This window comes from Sceloporus occidentalis, unplaced genomic scaffold (assembly GCF_023333645.1).
Source record: "Sceloporus occidentalis isolate IW3139 unplaced genomic scaffold, rSceOcc1.0.p SCAF_12, whole genome shotgun sequence".
Classification (NCBI taxonomy): Eukaryota; Metazoa; Chordata; class Lepidosauria; order Squamata; family Phrynosomatidae; genus Sceloporus; species Sceloporus occidentalis.
This window is the reverse complement of record NW_028316992.1, coordinates 14,985,238-15,005,899: the sequence shown is the minus strand read 5'-3', so window position 1 is coordinate 15,005,899 and position 20,662 is coordinate 14,985,238. Positions and strand designations below refer to the sequence as shown.

The 20,662-nt window shown below is 39.8% G+C and overlaps 1 protein-coding gene across 3 annotated transcripts in view; it reads left to right on the top strand.

The window, feature by feature from the left end:
• CUNH2orf80 (chromosome unknown C2orf80 homolog) overlaps nt 1-20,662 on the top strand; it is a 21,587-nt gene extending 925 nt beyond the window's left edge. Inside the window, exons 1-9 of one of the 3 annotated variants that reach the window (XM_089477722.1) lie at nt 4,649-5,851; nt 5,972-6,169; nt 7,894-7,969; nt 8,299-8,380; nt 9,723-9,805; nt 11,810-11,897; nt 13,467-13,544; nt 16,956-17,043; nt 18,924-20,662. In XM_089477722.1, coding sequence (XP_089333848.1) covers nt 7,929-7,969; nt 8,299-8,380; nt 9,723-9,805; nt 11,810-11,897; nt 13,467-13,544; nt 16,956-17,043; nt 18,924-19,000 — 537 coding nt within the window. In that variant the 5' untranslated portion in view covers nt 4,649-5,851; nt 5,972-6,169; nt 7,894-7,928 and the 3' untranslated portion in view covers nt 19,001-20,662. Of the gene's footprint in view, nt 1-4,648; nt 6,170-7,893; nt 7,970-8,298; nt 8,381-9,722; nt 9,806-11,809; nt 11,898-13,466; nt 13,545-16,955; nt 17,044-18,923 lie in introns of those variants that run through there. The other 2 variants (XM_089477724.1, XM_089477723.1) reach the window with 2 other exon arrangements.

The following is a 20,662-nucleotide window of genomic DNA, read 5'->3' as shown; positions in this document are numbered from 1 at the left end:
ATAATATAAATTAAGTGAGTAAATAAAATATATAAATAAATAAAATGTACAAATAAATGCAAATATAAAAATAAATACAAATAAATAAAAGTACAATAAATATAAATAAATACATGTAAATAAATAATATATATATATATATAATATAAAAATAACTAAAATAAATTATATAAATAAATAAAATATATAAATAAATAATATAAATTAAGTGAGTAAATAAAATATATAAATAAATAAAATGTACAAATAAATGCAAATATAAAAATAAATACAAATAAATAAAAGTACAACAATAAATATAAATAAATACATGTAAAGAAATAATATATATATAATATAAAAATAACTAAAATAAATTATATAAATAAATAAAATATATAAATAAATAATATAAATTAAGTGAATAAATAAAATATATAAATAAATAAAATGTACAAATAAATGCAAATATAAAAATAAATACAAATAAATAAAAGTACAACAATAAATATAAATAAATACATGTAAATAAATAATATATATATATAATATAAAAATAACTAAAATAAATTATATAAATAAATAAAATATATAAATAAATAATATAAATTAAGTGAGTAAATAAAATATATAAATAAATAAAATGTACAAATAAATGCAAATATAAAATAAATACAAATAAATAAAAGTACAACAATAAATATAAATAAATACATGTAAAGAAATAATATATATATAATATAAAAATAACTAAAATAAATTATATAAATAAATAAAATATATAAATAAATAATATAAATTAAGTGAATAAATAAAATATATAAATAAATAAAATGTACAAATAAATGCAAATATAAAAATAAATACAAATAAATAAAAGTACAACAATAAATATAAATAAATACATGTAAATAAATAATATATATATATATAATATAAAAATAACTAAAATAAATTATATAAATAAATAAAATATATAAATAAATAATATAAATTAAGTGAGTAAATAAAATATATAAATAAATAAAATGTACAAATAAATGCAAATATAAAAATAAATACAAATAAATAAAAGTACAACAATAAATATAAATAAATACATGTAAAGAAATAATATATATATAATATAAAAATAACTAAAATAAATTATATAAATAAATAAAATATATAAATAAATAATATAAATTAAGTGAATAAATAAAATATATACATAAATAAAATGTACAAATAAATGCAAATATAAAAATAAATACAAATAAATAAAAGTACAACAATAAATATAAATAAATAAATATAAATAAATAATATATATATATATATATATAATATAAAAATAACTAAAATAAATTATATAAATAAATAAAATATATGTATAAATAAATAAATATAAAATAAAAATAAATATAAATTAAGTGAGTAAATAAATGAAATATATAAATAAATAAAATATACAAATAAGTGCAAATATAAAAAATAAATATAAATAAATAAATATAAACAAATTATATATATATATATATATATATACATGAAAATAATTAAAATAAACTATATAAATAAATAAATAAAATATATGTATAAATAAATATAAAATATAAATTAAAAAATAAAAATTGACTAGTTCAGCAAATTTACGTGAATTCGAATTGCGTTTGAACTGGCTCCCCATTGCCCGAAAATGGCTTGCCATTGCCCGAATTTGTGTGTGGCAGTCTATCACGCAATAACATGATTGCGTTCAGACTAGGGTTGTCATAAGTCAGGACCTCCAAACCGGGACAAATGTAGGACAAATGTGGGACAAAATTTTCAAATGGAGGACACACAAAAATGATGATTTAAAAAAAAAAGTTTCATATAAATGCATGTTTCTTAGGCATGATCAAAATGGAGGACATTTGGCATTATTCCTAGACAGATGGCAGAAATGTGCTTCCCTTTCTGGCCAAAAACCAGAAGAGGAGGAAGAGTGGAAGAAGCAGAGGAGGAGGAAGAGTAGAAGAAGAAAAGGCGGAAGAAGAGGAGGAGGAAGAAGGGAAAAGGAGGAGGAGGAAGAAGAGGAAGTAGACAGGAAGAAAAAGGGGAGGAAGAGGGGAAGGATGAGGTGGAGAAGAAGAGGAGGAGGAGGAAGATAATGAAGAAGAAGGGGAGGAGGAGGAGAGGAAGAGGAGGAGGAAGAAGATGAAGAAGAAGGGAAGGAGGAGGAGAGGAGGAAGAAGAAGAAGAGGAGGAGGAGAGTAAGAAGAAGAGGAGGAGGAAGAAGATGAAGAAGAAGGGGAGGAGGAGGAGAGGAGGAAGAAGAAGAGGAGGAGGAGGAGGAGAGTAAGAAGAAGAGGAGGAGAAAGAAGAGGAGGAGGAGAGGAGGCAGAAGAAGAGGAGGAGGAGAAAGAAGAGGAAAGGCTCTTTCCCCAGCGTGGCCTGTGGAGGAGGCGCCAAGGCAGGGGAAAAGGGCTTCGCCTCCCTTTTCCCCCGTCAGGCCGCCTCCCTGGCCGGCGGAGGAGGCGCCAAGGCAGGGGAAAAGGGCTTCACCTCCCTTTTCCCCCATCAGGCCGCCTCCGTCGTCAGCGGAGGAGGCCAAACAGGGAACAAGCCTCACTGAGGCGAGGCTCCTTTCCCTGCCTGGCGTCTGTCGCGGGGGGGGAATCCCGGGGGCGGGGCCAAACTGGGGCGGGACCGTGTGGGCCCACCCCAAACTGGGAAAGTCCCGCCCCCCGGCGGGATATGGCAACCCTAGTTCGGACTGACTTCCCATTGCCCGAATTTGTGTATAGTGGATTATCATGCAATAACGTTAAACCCCGAGATTGCATTCAGATTGCCATCGGATTATACCTCCAATTCCTCTTGTCTGATAAACTCCAAAGGCTCCTAGAGGGCTTAAATACTGTAAAGTCACCGGATCCTGTTTGATCTTGAAAGCTAAGCAGGGTCAGCCCTGGTTTATATTTAGATGGGAGGCTGCTGTGCTGTAGGCTCTATATTTCAGAGAAAAGAACTGGAAAAAGCCAACCAATCCCTTGCCTTAGAAAACCTTATGGTACTAATATGGTCACTATAAGTCAACAGGCAACCTGAAGGCACATACACACAGAGAGAAGTATCATGAAGGGTTTTGGTGTGGCTGGAAAGGGCAACCTCTCCTTGCTTAGGTGAGGAGGGAAGGTGGGAAACTGGAATCTTATCATCTGGAAGGAAAATATTTCTTTAGTTTGGAAAAGGTAAGCTCTGATTGTTTAAAACATAAACAATCAGAGCTTACCTTTTCCAAACTAAAGAAACTTTTTCCTTCCAGATGATAAGATCAAAAATTGGTGGTCAGCTGAGAACAGTCATTCATTTTGTGGCTACTACAGCTTTGACAGAACACATCTCACTGCTCTCCAATGATTCCTGATGGAACTGGCTCCCTCAATTTATGTCAGTCTCAATTTACATCACAAGCCCAGGAACACAACACTGACATAGATTGACACCTGTCTGTATCTCAAGCGTGATAATTTTTATGCCAAACCAAGTTATAGTTATATAAATTATGTTCCTATAGTAGCAAAATGATTTTCAGTATGTAAAAGTACAAGTATTGGACTTCTGAATTTTATTCTGAATTTTCCCTCCCCTGTCCCCACCTTCAAAATTTCCAGAAATGTTACATCTTTTAAGATTCCTTTGGTGCCAAAGGAGGTTAGTATTGTTTTTAAAGGCCTGTTTGCAGAAGGGTAGAGGGCAATGCAGTATTTGGAGTAAAGATTAACCTTTCTCTTCCCAGCTAAATTCACCCCCTTCTCAGAATAAAAAATCTCCATTAATCCCAAAGGGGGCTTTTCAATTCTTCATTGCATCTGGGGAGAGGTGATCACAACACTGAAGCAGAGGGGAGTTTAGCCCTTTTCTTCTCAGCATCACCTCCACCACACACACACACACACACGACATAAGCACAGTACAGATGGGCCCGATATGTCATGCTGGTGCCGTGCTAGGGTTACAGGACCGCATGGCAACCACACAGTTCCTAACACTAGTACATACGGAATGAGCGATAATGGCGGCGCCCTGTGCACACGGGCGCCGCCATTATGAGGTCACGGCCGCGCCGCGTCCAAACGGCGCGATGTGGGCGTGACGTGTTTATGCCGCCCCAGGCTGCTTGTGGTGGCCTAACTGCAATGTGAGAAGGAGCTCTGAAACGGCTCCAAATGGCTGCAGGAATGGTGCCAGGGAGAAAGGAGCCAAGCGGCCCCTTTCTCTTCTGGCTGCGGCTGTCGGGGTGTCCTGGGGTATGAAGCCTCAAGGGCACCCCTTTTCCTGGCTATGGGGAAGTGGCATTTTGCCGCTTCTCTATGGCCTGGAAAAGCGCCGGGTTGGAGCTGCTGGGCTGCCGGTGAGGCTGCCCTGCCTCCAATCCGGCAAGAAAAGGGGCAGCTGCGAACTGCCTTTTTTTCTCAGTCTGTACTGCACCATAGACACAATGGCCTGTTACAGACTACCAAAATAAAGCTGCTTCGGATCTCTTTGGAAGTATGCTTTTTAAATGATGCATGCACTCTAAGAATCCGGAAGCTGCACCAAAGCTGCACTCCAGTGCTTAGGAATGGAGTGTGGCTTTGGCGCGACCTCCAGACTCTTAGGACACATGGATCATTTAAATAGCATACCTCCAAAGAGACCCAAAGCTGCTTTATTTTAGCAGTATGTAACAGGCCAATGATTTTGTCTCACAGAACTGCCCTCGAGTTGATTTTGACCCATGGTGACGCTGTGGATGAACCATCCCCAAAACACCCTGTCCTCCACTGCTCTGCTTAGTTCCTGCAAATTCATACCTCTGACCTCCTTAATAGAGTCCATCCATCTAGCATGTAGCCTTCCTCTCTTTCTTCTTCATTCCACCTTTCCTAGCATTCTTTTTTTCCCAGTGAGTCCCCCCTTCTCATGATGGGTAAAGTAGGATAGCTCAGTGTTGTCAACTTGGCTTCCAGGGAGATTTATGGCTTGATCTGCTCTAGGACCCACTTGTTTCTTTGCCTTTTTGGCTGTCCATGGGATCCTCAGCACTCTTCTCCACCACCACATCTCAAATGAATTGATTTTCTTCATATCTTCTTTCTTGACTGTCCAACTCTCACATCCATACATGGTAATAGGAAATACGATGGCTTGTATGCTTCTGACTTGTGTGCTGAGTTGTATATCTTTGCATTTTAGAATCTTTTCTAATGAGGCTCTTAATATCCTCCGCTGGTACCAAGGGGGGCTTTTTCATAACCTCACCACAGGATAATCCCATATTTCAGATCACTGGCTAGCGATAAGGAGAGGATGAAACCCCTTGGGACAGATGGAGGCCAAATGCAGCCTGTGGGCTTGACATCCCACATTACTGCTCTAGCACATGCAGTTTGAGCCAGATCCTATAGAGCAGTGGTTCCCAACCTGTGGGTCGGGACCCCTTTGGGGATCAAATGACCCTTTTATGGGGGTCGCCTAAGACCATTGGAAAACACCTATTTAATTACAGTTACGAAGTAGCAACGAAAATAATTTCATGGGTTTGGGTCACCACAACATGAGGAACTGTATTAAAGGGTCGCGGCATTAGGAAGGTTGGGAACCACTGCTATAGAGAGTCTGATGCATTTAGTGTCATTTACTTCAATTGGATACAGACAGGTGACTTGAAGGCACATACACACACAAGCTCTGGATAATTTCAGGCTGCAAGTGTCTGTAGGAATGTGTCAATCGACAACACTTAGCCCTTTGCTTCCGTTTGATCTAAGTGATTATTGACACAAACTGTCAACATCTGCAAAGGCCTATGGCAGAAGAGGGCTCAGCTCTCTCATCTATCAACCAGCTGTTAGTGTTTCAGGTAAACCATTTAGACCTGACATCCAATGCCTTGGCACGTAAAATGATCTCTCAGTGCTCTGGGCAAGGAACATGCCCCAAGTGAAGCTGCTTGCCATTTTTTTTCTCCTTAAAATTTCAGCTCAGCAGTATTGTGTTTCTAAGCAACCGACAAATGCTTCATTCTCTTGGTTTTCCTGAGCAAGAAATTCATTCCTGCTAAGGCACAGCTGCCCAAGCAAGAAGAGAATAACATCATCTGGATTGGAGGCTTTTCTTACAGAGGAATTCCAGAACCTGAATCTTTTAAAATACCCATTCTACAGAAAGGTTAAAAGAGGTAATGGGTTATTTTTCATTTGCTAATATAGAACATAGCATAATGTTATCAGCTTTAAGATGCTACTAATATGTTGCGTCCATGGCTGTTATCAAACAATTTATTTTCTTCACTGCTAAGTGGCTGGCAGGAGTGTGTGTTTATTTCATTTTACCTTCCAACTAAAGTGCTTGTAATGGCTTCGTTTATTGGGATGTGTTTGCTGATTTTTACCAGGAACCTCTTGAAATCTTAAATTTAATTTAGAAATGCTGTTTGATTTGAAGAGACTGTGTAGAACTTGCTGGGCTGTCACACTGATTTATGACATTAAGGAATCCTGGAGGAAAGCAAATAGTGAGAATAGCTCAGCAGTTCTTAACAAAACCTTTAACATTCTTTCTTGATTTGACTTTGTTTTGGTTTCTGTATGGAGTTTAAAATAGGATTTAACACGGATTAAGTAATCAGTTTTTAATTAATGGGTAATCTGTGGAATGTTACTAATAGACATTGGCATTATCCATTTTTAAAGAGAAGAAATGTCATCGCTGGTATTAAGGAAAAGCCCTCTATTTCCTCTTTGCTATAAACATCCCCCATGTAGCAAAAGTCTCTGTTAATATACAGTATTAAAAAAACCCCTCACATTGTTGAACAGAGGATGGAGTTGCAAAGAAGGGTGTTTATAAGATCAAATAGCCAAGTAATAACATATTTACCTTTTGACTGCCAAATGATACTATCAGTTGCTAATTCATCAATGGACAACTATACTGGGTGCATCCCCAACCCTGGCCAAAAATCACAACACAATGTGAATGGAGGTCTATATCCAGGTGCAATTCTGATTTTGGGGTGTGTTGGGACATATCTGTGGCTAATCTTTCATTCGTGGAGGTCTCCAAGAATGGTGACTGAAGGCGTCGAGGGTGATTCCTGGGGAATGGAAAAATGGCTCCAGGGGTGGCCTGCAAGATTACATTTTGCCCAAATAAATCTCATGCTTTAGTTATCTGAGCAAGCTGCAAAAAGAGTGTGCCGGTCAAACATCTGGAAAAGCACAATACATATAGTATAGTACACCAGAGTTGCCCATCTCTGATCTTCTTGAAAAAGTTAATTTGGGACTACAGCTCTACAGACTACCAGAATCCACCAGCCAAGATGGTCAGTGACCATACCGGCAGGAGCATCCTAGAAGTTGTAGTGCCCAAACTAGCTTTTCTGATCTCCCCCATTACTGCCTTCAGGCTAATTCAAAATTTACTTGAAAAAGAGGAAAGTTAGTGGTAGATGTTATCACTATATTTGTGACAGCTCAATTCACATCTCCAGGTGACCAAATCTGACAGTTTCATGTAAATTAAAACAAGGCAGGGGGTACAATAGAGCCCTGTGGGAAGCTAGCATAATTCCCAAGAGCCAGAGCAATAATCTGGCATCACAATCTTCTTGAAGTTACCATCTAATGTAAGTAGGAGCTGTAATTTCAACACCAAATTTAGACAAATATCTACAAAGATGCTGTCACTCATGGTATCACAAACTCCAGAACTTTATCTGGCAGAGGTTATCTGGCAGGGCAATCAAGGTGATTTTCATTCTTAAACCTCGCCCAAAACCTGACCTGAAATGGATCCATGCCGCAGAGCTTACAATCTTCTAGTTTTTGCTGACCTACTGTCCTTAACATGGTTTATTCATTCTCTTTACACTGTTTTCACTAAATTTGGTCTCCACAGTGGTCGGATTCAGTACCTGGAGGCTGCATATATTAATGGAAAGGAAACGTTTGAAAAAAGAAATTGAAAAACTCTTGTAAGTATTGGCTGTCATCTGTTTCCTATTCTGTATTTCAATGGAGAGTTATAGCTAATAGGTTAATTCCATGCCCTTTTGTGTGTAGAACCATAGACTTTCTAGTGTACCAGAGGCAGTGCCCCTTTCAGTACCAGTCACCGAGGAACAGAGAAACTGGGTGCTCTTGTGCATCCTGCTTGTAGGCTTTCCATAAGCATCTCACTGGACACTGTGAGAAGAGAATCACAGACCCAAGATGTCTCTTGTTATCTTCCTGACCAATTAATATAAATAAATAAATAACAATGCAATGGATGACTGAGAGTTGATCCTACTGTTCATTGCAGAGGAGATTATGTTGGCATTAGACTTCGGGAAAAGGAATTTGATCCACAAGGAAAGCGGCAGACCACTATTCTAGATGACTTGGTAAGCTGACACTTTCTTCACCACTTCCTCATACATTCTCCTGGGATTTATGGAAAGCCTGAAATATCCTGCTTTGAGCCAAAATTAAAGTGACTTGCTGTTGCTACTGGTTACCAAAAGAAGAAGAGACAATAGGAGAACTCACTTGATACTTGACAACCCTATCTACTGTCCTTATCAGTCAGGCAGTTTTCTCTCGGTTCTACCCCAAGAATTTTGTATAACTGAAGACCAAACTACTTGAGTTAACTGCTCCACAAGGCCACTTGAGCATCTCAATATATCGACTCTTTGCTGATTCCAGACATACTTACTAGATAAGTGGGTTACCAGCTAAGCTGGCACTTACAGCTGTGTATGTGCCTTCAAGTCACCTGTCAACTTCTGGCGGCCCCATTAATTTAATAGGGTTTTCTTAGGCAAGGAATACTCAGAGATGGTCTGCCAGTTTCTTCCTCAGGAATATAGCCCACAGCATCTGGTATTCCTTAGTGGTGTCCCATCCAAGTACTAACCAGGCCTGACCCTACTTAGCATCCAAGATCAGACAGGATGTGATGTCTTCATGCATGTAAAATAGCAACAACAAGTGAATTGGGAGAAGAGGTGGTTTTTTTTAGAAATGCAGTAAACAGACAATTTCCCAAGGAATTTCAGCTGTATGTATAGACAAAAACCGGGGTGGGATAAGGAGGAATTAACAGTCACATCATTAAGCCTAATATTCTGGAGATTCTTTATATATCAAGAACCACAGGAATTAGATTGGAAATGTTAGTTCTGTGTGAGCTGCCCCAACGAGCCACAGAACTGCTAGAACGGGCCATTAAATCTTCTCAAGGGTAAATCTACACTGTAGAAATAATGCAATTTGGCGCCACTTTAACTGCCATGGCTCCACCCTACAGAATCCTGAGAGTTTTGTGAGCCACCTGCATTCTTTGGTACAGAAGGCAAAAAAATTGTAAAACTACAAAACCCAGTATTCCAAAGGATGAAGCTACTACACTTAAAGTGGTGTCAAACTGCATTATTTCTGAAATACAGATGCACCCTTAGAATTTCTCTGCAGGATTTGCTGGCCATACAATGCACAAGCTCAGAGGGAAGAATGCTCCTCTTCAGCCTTGAAATTTACTCTGGTCCTGTATCCACTCCAGTTTTTGCACAAATACACTACACCAATTCAGGAAAAAGCTGGCTTCCAGAAGCTTTCTTTGAAGAGTGGATTTATTCAAATACAAGCATAAGCAGAGCAACATAAACTCTATGGAGCAACATACAAGCTTTAGCAAAAAGAAATAATGTTGTCTGACTTCTTGTTGTGTTTCTCCCCCATCAGGCTCACTATGATTTGGCAATAAATATTGCTTTACCATGGCTCAGCGATTCAGAAGCCAACTTACCTAGGGGAAAAGAAAAAATGTAAGTGTAAGGAGTCAAATTATTATTATTACTAGTGGTAGTAGTGTTGGTATAAGACCCCATGTTGTCACAGATGCCAGTAGTCTGGAATTTAGCAAAACCAGTGCAGCAGATTTGAGGGAAATGAAATGAGGGTGGAAAAGAGGGTTGAGGTTTAAAACTAATCTAGCAAAACAGCTCAAGTTGTTTATGTGGCAAGAATGTCAACGTCTCCTTGGCCTATAACTTTCTTGGGAGGAAATCCCAGTAATCCTTGTTGGACCTACTTAATGTAGGTCTGCAGAAGCAGAGCCATTTTCTGCTCCCAAACTATTTTCCAGTATTACTTGGCTCCTTTTCTCTAGCCCCCACTCGCTATTCTTATGACTACACAGAGCCCTCCCCATTTCACTCACATGTATACATAAACATGTGTTGAGAGCCTGTGTGGTGTAGTGGTTTCAATATTGGACTTTGTCTCTGGAGACCGAGGTTCAAATCCCCACTCATGGAAACCCACTCGGTGACCTTGGACAAGTAATGTTCCCTCAGTCTCGGAGGAAGACAAAGGCAAAGCCCCTCTGAACAAACCATGCCACAAAAACCCCGTCATTGGTTCACCTCAGGATCGCCATGTGTCAGAAATGGCTTGAAGGAACACAACAACAACAATGAACACACTAACATACACCTCCCCAATTCAAATGCACACAGTCTATATAGTTGGATGCCAAGAATGCTTTTCTGAGCAATCCACCTCACTCTTGGCCTACACCATTACTCCATAGGGCATCCAACCTTTCTATACTTTCTGCAAGACTCTGTTTTCCAGGCCCAAGTGTTATTGTCCATCCTCTAATTTTTTTGAGCATGGTTTTCAAGTCATTCCTGACTCATGGCAACCCTAAGTCAACCTTATCACAGGGTATTAATGGAAAGATATTTCAGAGGGGATTTGCCATTGCCTTCCTCTTGGGCTAAGAGAGTGTGACGTGTCAAATGATTCACCCAATGAGTTTCCATTGATAAGCAAGGTTTGAACCCTAGCCTCCCTTAGTTCTACACCAACACTCAAACCACTACACCACTCTGGCTCTCTATTCTCTGTTTTATTGTTGTTGTTGTTGTTTGCCATTGTCTCCCCTTGAGACTGAGAGCATGCAACTTGCCCAAGGTCACCAATGGGTTTGATGGCCAAGTGGGGAATCGAACCCTGGTCTCCAGAGTCCCGGTCCAACTCTCAAACTTCTATGCCATGTTGGCTCTTGCTCTCTGTCTACCCTCATACTTTTCTCCAGCCTATGTTTCCTATCCCTTAAACCCTAGCTAGTCTGCAGACATCCCACTGTAGTATTATAATTCCAACCACAGAGACCCCCATGCCACAAAAACAAACAAATTTTTCCTGTTTCTGGAGCAGCTGCTTCCATTGTTGTGGCAGGGACATTGCTGACAGAAAAACCAAAGGAGTTTTGCTTGTGTGTTGATTTGCTGTGACTATTTTGCTATTAAACTTTTTTGTATGTTCTAAATTTTCTCCATGTCAGCACTGTTCAAATTTCAGGTCTTTTTAATGAGCACACATCAGTCTGGGAGCTCTATAGCAATAAAATGTTACAGTAATGCATTCTTATATAGATGGTGATGGGTGATTTATCTCCTGTTTTGTTTTCAGTTTTTGGGATTGTTTCACACTGTACCATTATAGCACTATGACCCAGTGGCATCACTAGGGTTGGTGTCACCTCCAGGCAGGCAACCACCTTGCAGCTCCAGTGAGATTCTTCCAGGATCTGGAGGCATAAAAAGGGGAGAGGCTTTTTAAGGGACTGTTCCATATCCTACAATCTTTCATATCCATGAAACATAATGGACACACATATTATAGAATACTATAGTTCTATAACAGAAGCACACCATCTCTGGAACAAAAATCACATTTCTATCATGAAAGGTTTTTTTTAATGTTTGTGAGCCAAATCTACCTAACTTTCCCCATTTTTCTCCTTGATCTAATCTGAACAGGAAAGTACGACTATACAGCCGATACATCTATCCTAACAGAATAAAGAGAGAAGCTATGATTTTATCATCGTATGCTGGGATGCTAATGGTATATCACTTTCTATAAATACAGTTTCACAGTAAACATTGTACCTGTGTATGACATGCACCTGCACCTATAGGGCCTGTCACATTAAGAATCTCATGATCAGAGATAGAAAAGTATGCTAACAGTCTTGTTAATTATTATTGAGCCCTCAAATCCAATTAATTTATGTTAAAGGAGGGATTTTTATCAGTTAAACTTACATTAGATAACTACAGTAAAGATTTACAGAAGTAACTTACTTAGGAGACAAAACACTTAAAAGTTGGGTGGTTAATTCTGCTACATCCTTCTGAATGATGATATGCATCAGTTGAGTTGGTTATAAAGACAGTGAGCCCGTCTCATACATGGGCCTCCCTTCCGTGGCTTTCAGCATATGCTGAAGCTGTGGTACAATATAATGAATGGCGCATGGGCCCATGGCATCGCAAGCATGCGCCCCATTATTTTCAATGGGACATGAGCATACGCGATTTTCCCCTTATGTAGGGGGTCCTAGATTGTTTTTAAAGCACTACCAGGAAAAGTGACATCCAGTTAAAAGTTTTTTGTGTACAGGTTGGCTACTTCTAGGGCCATGGGATATTCTACAACAACTTCTTACCTTTGCTAATAAAATCTATAAAATTTGATATATTTTTTTCAGTACTCACCCTGATAATGAATTGATAAGGAATGATAAAAGGGAATTCCTATAAATTATCCTCTCAAGTGTTTCCTGTTATTATAAATAAAGCCCGATTTCATGGTATGTTTGTATATAGTAATCTCATAATCCATAAGTAACCAAACTGTCATAATCCTTCATGACAAGAGAATGTAGTTTATTAATAGTGTCCAGAGACCATAGCCATAGTTTAGAATCTCAATGTTCTAATTATCTTTATTTTTGAATCATTTTGATGTCCCTAATTTTGTCATTTGGCAATGCTCAAATAATTTGTGTGTGTGTATATATTTTGCTCGAGATATAGTTCTTTGTTGTTTGTTTGTCTGTTTTTAACATCAGCATTTCTAGAAGTATGAATTTCAGATGAGGAATCCAAACATCCTATGGATACTTTCTTGGGTTTTTCCGGACAGAGGGCTCCTGATGCTACTACTGTAGTCAAAATGTTATTGTGAAGATCTTCCAACTTTTCTCCTAAATAGTTTTTTTTTCCCCCATTTGCTGTTAGAAAGAGGAGGGGAGAAGAAAGAGAAATAATGATGTGAAACTATAGCAGGGTTTCAAGCAGAAGGTCACATTTCTTCTGTTAAACTGTAGCACAAGTATGCTTTATTGAATGTCCCCTTTCTCTCTAGTGCTCATCCATATAAATGGACCTGTATGGCACTGTGTACAGCACATTTTCTTTGTCCAGCCAGCTGCTGACAACTATTTGGAATACTCTGTAAGAGAAATTATGTTTTTTAAACTTTTATTTTTAACTCAAAGAGCAAACAACATCCTAGTGGAAGCTCAGTGGAAGGCAGGTGATCACATGCATGCAGCACAGAGAAGCAAATGTTTTATAGAAAAAGAAAGCTTTTCAGAACTAAAATTAACCAATAGGGCTGTCTCTACAGAATAGCATTCCTGTTGAAGATGTAATTGCAATTTATAACACCGGACCTTCTGTAACACACTGGCGGAGTTCTGCAAAAGTAAGCTATACATTTTAAAAATTAACTTATCATTATTATTAGTCCAATGGTAACAAACAGGTTTTCTCTACTTTTGAGGCCATTAACCTACTGATATTATATTTGATCTAATGTATATACTCATATATAAGTCTAGAAATTTAGGTCAAAAAATTGACCCCAAAAAACTGACTCGACTTATCCACGGGTCAATGTAAATATTGTATCTTAACTCTTATTTAAAAGAAGGAACCATCTCCTGATGAAAAGCAAGAATATAATATGTGAAGCACTGACCCCCTCTACTCTCTCATCCATCCAGTCTTAAAAGCACATAGAGTTCATTTTATAAGTTCTTTGATATTGTTTTGCTTTGCTTCATCCTTCAGATCCTTTGCTATATGCCCCTAAGTTTTACCCTCGACTTATCCAAGGGTCATAGCAAATTCCATAATTTTGGCCCCCAAACTTGCCCTCAACTTATACATGAGATCGACTTATAGTCGAGTATATACGGTACCGCCCCTTCCCTCTTCCCCTTCCTTCAAGGGGCTAGGGACTAAATGCAGCAACCTTTATTTATATGGCATGGGCTCCATTTGTATTTAATGAAGCCCATACCATAAATTTCAAATTCAATCTGGTCTCTTCAGTTAGGAAAAAAAAGAAGGAAGGACAGAGCAGGTAATGTTTGATGGAAATAGGGTTGCCATATCCCGCCAGGGGGCGGGACAATCCTGGTTTGGGAGGGGCCAACCCGGTCCCGGTCCGGTTTGGCGCCCAAACCGGGACGGCCCCGCCCACCGCGGCCACCTCAGGCCCCGCGGCGGCTCCAAGGCCTTGCTGAGGCCTGGGAAGGCTCTCCGCGGTTGGAGCTCCAGCCGCGGAGACGCTCCCTCCCGGGCCCCAGCGAGGCCTTCGAGGCGGCTCCGCGGTCGGAGCTCCGACCGCGGGGTCCTCCAAGGCCTCCGCAAGGCCAGAGAGGAGGAGGAGGAGGCTGCTTCCCACCGCAGCGATCGCCGCGATGAGGAGCAGCCCCTGCCTCTTTCCTGGCCTGGGAGCCTGCTGAGGCTTCCTCCCAGACCAGGAGGAGGAGCAGGCCGCTTCCCCTTGCGGCGATCGCCGCGATGAGGAGCAGCCTCCGCCTCTTTCCCGGCCTGGGAGCCGGCCTAGGCTTCCTCTCAGGCTGGGAGGAGGAGGAGGAAGCCTGGCACCGCGGCGATCGCCGCGATGCCAGGCTTCCCCCCGCCCTTCTCGGCCTGGGAGCCGGCCTAGGCTCCCTCCCAGGCCGGGAGGAGGAGGAGGAGGACAAGGTTTAAAAATCTAGGACTTTTTTTTTTAATTTCCTAGCCAGGAAATTTTTAAAAAAATGTCCTACATTTTCAAACCTTGTCCTACATTTGTCCCGGTTTCGAGGTCCTCCATTATGGCAACCCTAGATGGAAAAGCTCTCTACCTGAGACCTTGGAAAGTTGCTGGCACTCAGAACAGATAATGTTATTCAAGTGGACAAAGAGTTTGAAGGCAGGTTTTAACAGGAAAGCAAGTTCCTATGCTTTTGATTAAAACGCCGCCTTCTCCTCCTCCTCTTCCTCCTCCTCCTCCTCCTCTTCCTCCTTGGACTACAGACCCCAAACTATCTGAGCCAGCATGGTCTCCAGATCTGGGAAGTGCACCTTTGTTTTGGATGATAGCTCGCAACATCCTCCTGCAAGCATGAAGAGTGACAAACTCTGGCCTGTTACAGACTGCCAAGAGTCCGGAGGTCGCGCCAAAGCCACACTCCATTCCTAAGCACTGGAGTACAGCTTTGGTGCAGCTTCCAGATTCTTAGGATGCATGCATCATTTAAATAGCATACCTCCAAAGAGACCCAAAGCAGCTTTATTTTGGCAGTCTGTAACAGGCCTCTGCTTTGGTAGAAATTGCACTAATCACGCAATGCTAAAATCTCCCCCATTGACTTTTAACATAACTTCATCAATAAAATACATGTAATATCACACTGCATGAAAATGGCCATGACATCCCTCTCCACAACCCTCCTATGTGTGTACATGTTAAGACTAATCATAACCTCCTTTGTAATTGATTGCCCACCCCACCCTAGAATCGCAAAGAGGTTTGCTGTTGGTTGTTGTTGAAGGATGTGTTCTTGCACTTGCTTTTGAATTTCGACACATTTGGCTTACTTTATATCACTGTGCACACATAGTGGGCACAAAGAAACCCACAAAATGTTTGTGTAGTTTTAGCATTCCTACCTATAAGGCTTTCTGTGTTTGTGTAATTGACCTGGAAATCCTGAGAGGAAGTTTTTGTTCTTTTGTCTTCTCTCCTGCATACACTCATATATTCCTCAGGCTAATTTAGAGAACAGGGAAGAAGCAATGATGGTGGGGGAAGCCAAACCATTTCCCATAGAGGTTGATATCAGCTGATACCCATCATACTTTAAACAATATATTGTCTTCTTGAGTGTTTTGTAAAGAAAGCACCATCTGCCCTTCAGCGGTCACCTCTCTTTTTATTCTGTGTCACAAAACCATTCAGAACTGAGTAAGATTTCAAATTATCATATGTATCTGTGTGTCTGTATTTGCCTTCAAGTCATCTGTCAGCTTAAGGCAACCTAGGAATTTCACATGGTTAGACTGATTTATCCCCTATGTATCCAAAAAGCCCCTGGAGAGGATTTGCTCCCAGAAGAAAAGCTTAAATCAAATTCTGCTTAGTGGTGCCCTGTCCTTGCTGCATTGTTTACTTACATAAACCACCATGAGAAAATGCCCTGCTAGAGAGTCAGTAATGTGGTTCTCATTCTCAAAAAACAGTCTTAAGCAGATCCAAAGGACATTCCGATGTTAGGATTCATGTTTATTGCATTGTATCCTAGCAAGCTCCCATCCAGCAAAATTTATGTATGTCTATGGCTTCAGCCTGTTGAACACAGTCTTATTTTTAAAGGCAGGGTTGTATGAACCATCATAAGCCTATGAACCTAAAAATATTGCTAAATGCTATGAAAGCTTGTAAAAAGTAACAGAAAGCAATGCAAAAGTGGAAATTAACCCTAAGAAGAGATTGAAAAGAAGAGCAAACAATCTAATTAAACAGCGTGTACAAATATTTATAATACTGTAATCAACTGGGTACACTGGCACTAAACATTTGCACGAACATTTCTTCCAATATTGTAATTCTGTATTCAAAATCTGATTTTTCCAAACTAATGGTAATGGAATGATGTGCTGTCTTGTTTTCATACATACATAGGAACACGCATGTGAGTATGTACACACCACACACACAATCACACCATGTGCCCCATGTGTGCAGATATTTTTTTCCAACCATAACAAGACAATAAGATGAAACTATACAAGTCAAAAGAAGGGTACTGGTTTATGTGTGATTTCATTTAACCTTCAGGGCCACCGGATTCACCCTTGTAATCTCTCATTGCATCCTTTTGCCATGTTGACAGCCCCTCAAGCTTCAGAGCATGCAAGGAAGCAGAGTAAGTGAATGTTACTTTCGCTCAATTAAGCTCCTGGGGGGGGGGGGGGGGGGCTGCACTCTGAAAACTTGACTTGCCACTCCAGTTTTTCTCTTTTCTATAATTCTTCTAATAAATAATTTTCTATCCCAAAACTATGGGATAATTGAAAATATCTTCCTAGATTTTAGGAATGAAGATCTTCTTATCCAGGGCCCATTCACACTATAGAATTACAATGCTATGATTCCACTTTAACCACTATGATTCCATTCTATGGAATCCTGAGGTTGTCTATTGAGGGAGGATTATTCGGAGTCCTCAGCTGGAGAATCCTCCTCCAGTGTCTCTGGCAAAACTGTAAACCCCAGGATACTATAGAATGGAACCATGGCTGGTAAAGTGAATTAACTGCTATAATTTTGTAGTGTGAATGGGCCCCAGTTGGAAGTCTGACATCCTATCTGAACAACCCAGGCTATTAGACCCAGGACAGGATTAGTCAGTCCAGATGCCAGTGTAAAGGCCTTAATACAGCTGTTTGTCATGGAGTTTCCAAAAAACTCAGTGTCAACAGCTGACAGACCAGACAGCCCTGTGTATCCCTTATCTGCCACCGCCACCGTGTCTGTCCCAAAGTCCTCCCACAACCTCTGATGTCAGCAGGAGGCACCTGGCCATGTCGGTGTAGCTAGGTGCCCTGTTTCTGCCATTATGGGTGGCAGTGGAAGCTTTTGGGACAGACATAGCAGAGGCAGCAGGTAAGGGGTGCGCTGCATAAATGGGTCTATGGTGCAGCAGGGACGGGCTTGTAAACACCCATCCATCACTGTGTTGACCCAAGTTGGAACCAGGGCAGAATACCACAGGCTTAAGGACTTCCTGCCAACTCCAGAGAATGTTGCCAACTGCAGTTTTCTTTTAATCACCTAGTTATGAGGAAGGAGAGAAAGAAGAAAATAAATCTCATTCATGAATCGCAGGCACACAATCCATTTGTGAAGCCTATGAGACTTTCATACTGATTCTGTTAAACTTTCCCCATAGCTGCTGCTGCAGGTCACACAAAAGGGCTCATCTTTGGCTCCTGTTTATCCAGCATCACTGTTAACTGTTGTTTAGTATTCACAAAATGCTTTGTGAATTGTGCACTCTACTACTAGGAGAAAATGAGACTAGGTTTGGGATGATCTGATGATGTTAATGTCACTACTAGGGGGCTTCCACGCAAAGCAGATATAATTTGTTTGCAAACCAAAAAGAGAGATGAACAATGTGCACTTAAATGGGGTGCCAGGTGTAGGAGACATGTGCAAGAGTTCAAAGCAAGTGTACTTGCCAGCTCATCACTGGTGAGTGCATCTTTTCAGTTGACATGTGCAGCAACAGGGGAAATTCTGGTACTTCTCATTTTAGAAAAAGGCAAGGACTCTCTTCTATAATGAGCTGAGCCTCAACAATGCAGGAACTACTTTTTAAGTTTCTCTGAAACTCAGCACAACAGGTGCAACCCCTCAACTTCTCTTATCATTACTGGGAAGGAGGACAGACATGTCTCCCATTCTATTGTATTCTTATTGGGCATTGAGATATTATGAGGTTGGACAAACTCCCTGTCTTTGAAAGGGGGAGCCCAAATTTGGACTAGCTACTTTTTCTGAGTCTTGGGTACCTTGAAATTTTTCAAGATAAGCATGGGTGATATTTTCATAATAGTGAACATGGGCAAAAATGGATGGACAGGAGGTTCCAACTGAAGAATAAAAATTAAAATCACCCATATTCATTGTTAAGATCAAAGTTTTGGCAAACATCTGAAGAATCTTGGCAGAATATATAATCCAGTCTCAAGTGCTGGGGTGAGATAGGGGGAAATGAGATCCTCTTTTCTGTTTTCTAAGGTGTCAAGTTCCACAAGGCAGCAGCAAACCAAAATGCTACCACCAGAAGTTCAACAAAACGAGTGAACATCAACTGAAAAGTAGCAGCACTTTTATTTTCAAGAATGCAGCACCTTGAAGTAGGTTGTTATTTTAACAATCCAAACCAAAATAGACTGTAATCATTACCCTTCTTTGGTTGGCCAGTCCAGACAAAGCATTGGTCTCATGAGGCTTGATCCTATGTGCTGAGTTTATGGTCAAGTCAGCATAGCTAACATGGCAGTATCAATCTGAAGGAAAAGCGGTATACAAATAAAATTATTATTATTATTATTATTATTATTATTATTATTAAAGTGCTGCTGGAAACTAAAGTGAGTGCCAGAGTCTGTGTATCTTCAGCATTTCACATTTATCAGTAGACTTCACTGTTGTAAAGGAATTGATTTATGAATACTTCTTTGGTCTTTTCCTTCCCTTTCAAGAACTCCTGTGGATGTTCAGCTTCACTTTCTGCCTTTTTATGCACTGAGATTTCCAGAACTCCTTGTAAATGAATTCATGGCACTGTTTTGGGCCCTCCATCACTTCTCATTCAAACTCTTGGAATTTCACCATGGCAGTGCAAATGGTTTTTATCCTATTGATAAAAACAGGGGGTATCAAAAGAAATCTGCAAGCTAGTTAATGCTACCACTTTGACTGTAGCTATCTTAATCTACTGCAGACATCAACTTGGTCACTTATTGGTGTTGTAGTCTACACTTCTGGAGACTCCTGGGTTTATGTAAGTTCTCCAGGTGTGCTAAGCCATGTGTTTTGTGTTCCATCCAAAATAGACCATCAGTTCTTACCAGTTCTTTTCACTGTCTTGCAATAGCCATTGTGGTCACTAGAGGTCAGTTAAAGACCAGCTTCTATGGGCAACCATTCTTGCTACTGTCCTTCCACTGGGGTAGTGAGAGCAGATATCTCCTCCTTTGTTAAACATTCTGTAAGTTTTTGTTTTGTTAAGAATGGTAAAAAAAATCCAATACATTTACATATACTTAGCTACACTTAATTTATTATGCCTTTACAAGATTAGCCAAAACTAGGTTGAAGCCACTTACTGTATAACAACATGAGAAGTGAATATGGTCAGAACAATTGGTAAAACGAAATTGCTAGGTGCCAGCCAATTAATGTTAACTTTTACTAACCTCTGCTCAGAAAAACAAACAAAAATTCTGCCTACTGAATTACATTACTATTCACAGATGCTGTGTACAGTTGGCCCTTCATATCCCCAGATTTTGTATCCACAGAGTCAACCATCCACGGTTTGAAAATATTGAAAAAATATAAATTCCAAAACCCAAAAAGCTTGATGTTGCATAAGGGAACACTATTCCACTAGGCCGTTGTATTTAATGGGACTTGAGCATCTACAGATTTTGGTAGCCATGGGGAGTCTTGGAACCAAATCCGAGCGGATACCAAGGGCCCACTGTACTTTCTTCCCAGTAACAAATTTTGGTGATGGTGATGGTGCTTGGTTTGCATTACATGCATTAATAAAAACCCTTTACTAAATGTCTATCATAATGGGGAAAATATTTCTTTTAATCAGAAATAAGGGACAGTAATTGCTTTTTGAACAACAGAGTGATCATTGTCTAATTTACAATTCAAGTGTCGTTTTTGTTTAAATGATCCTATGCATACCTAAATATTGCCTCTGAATCTCAATGTGAGGTGTGTGTTTTTGTTGGAAG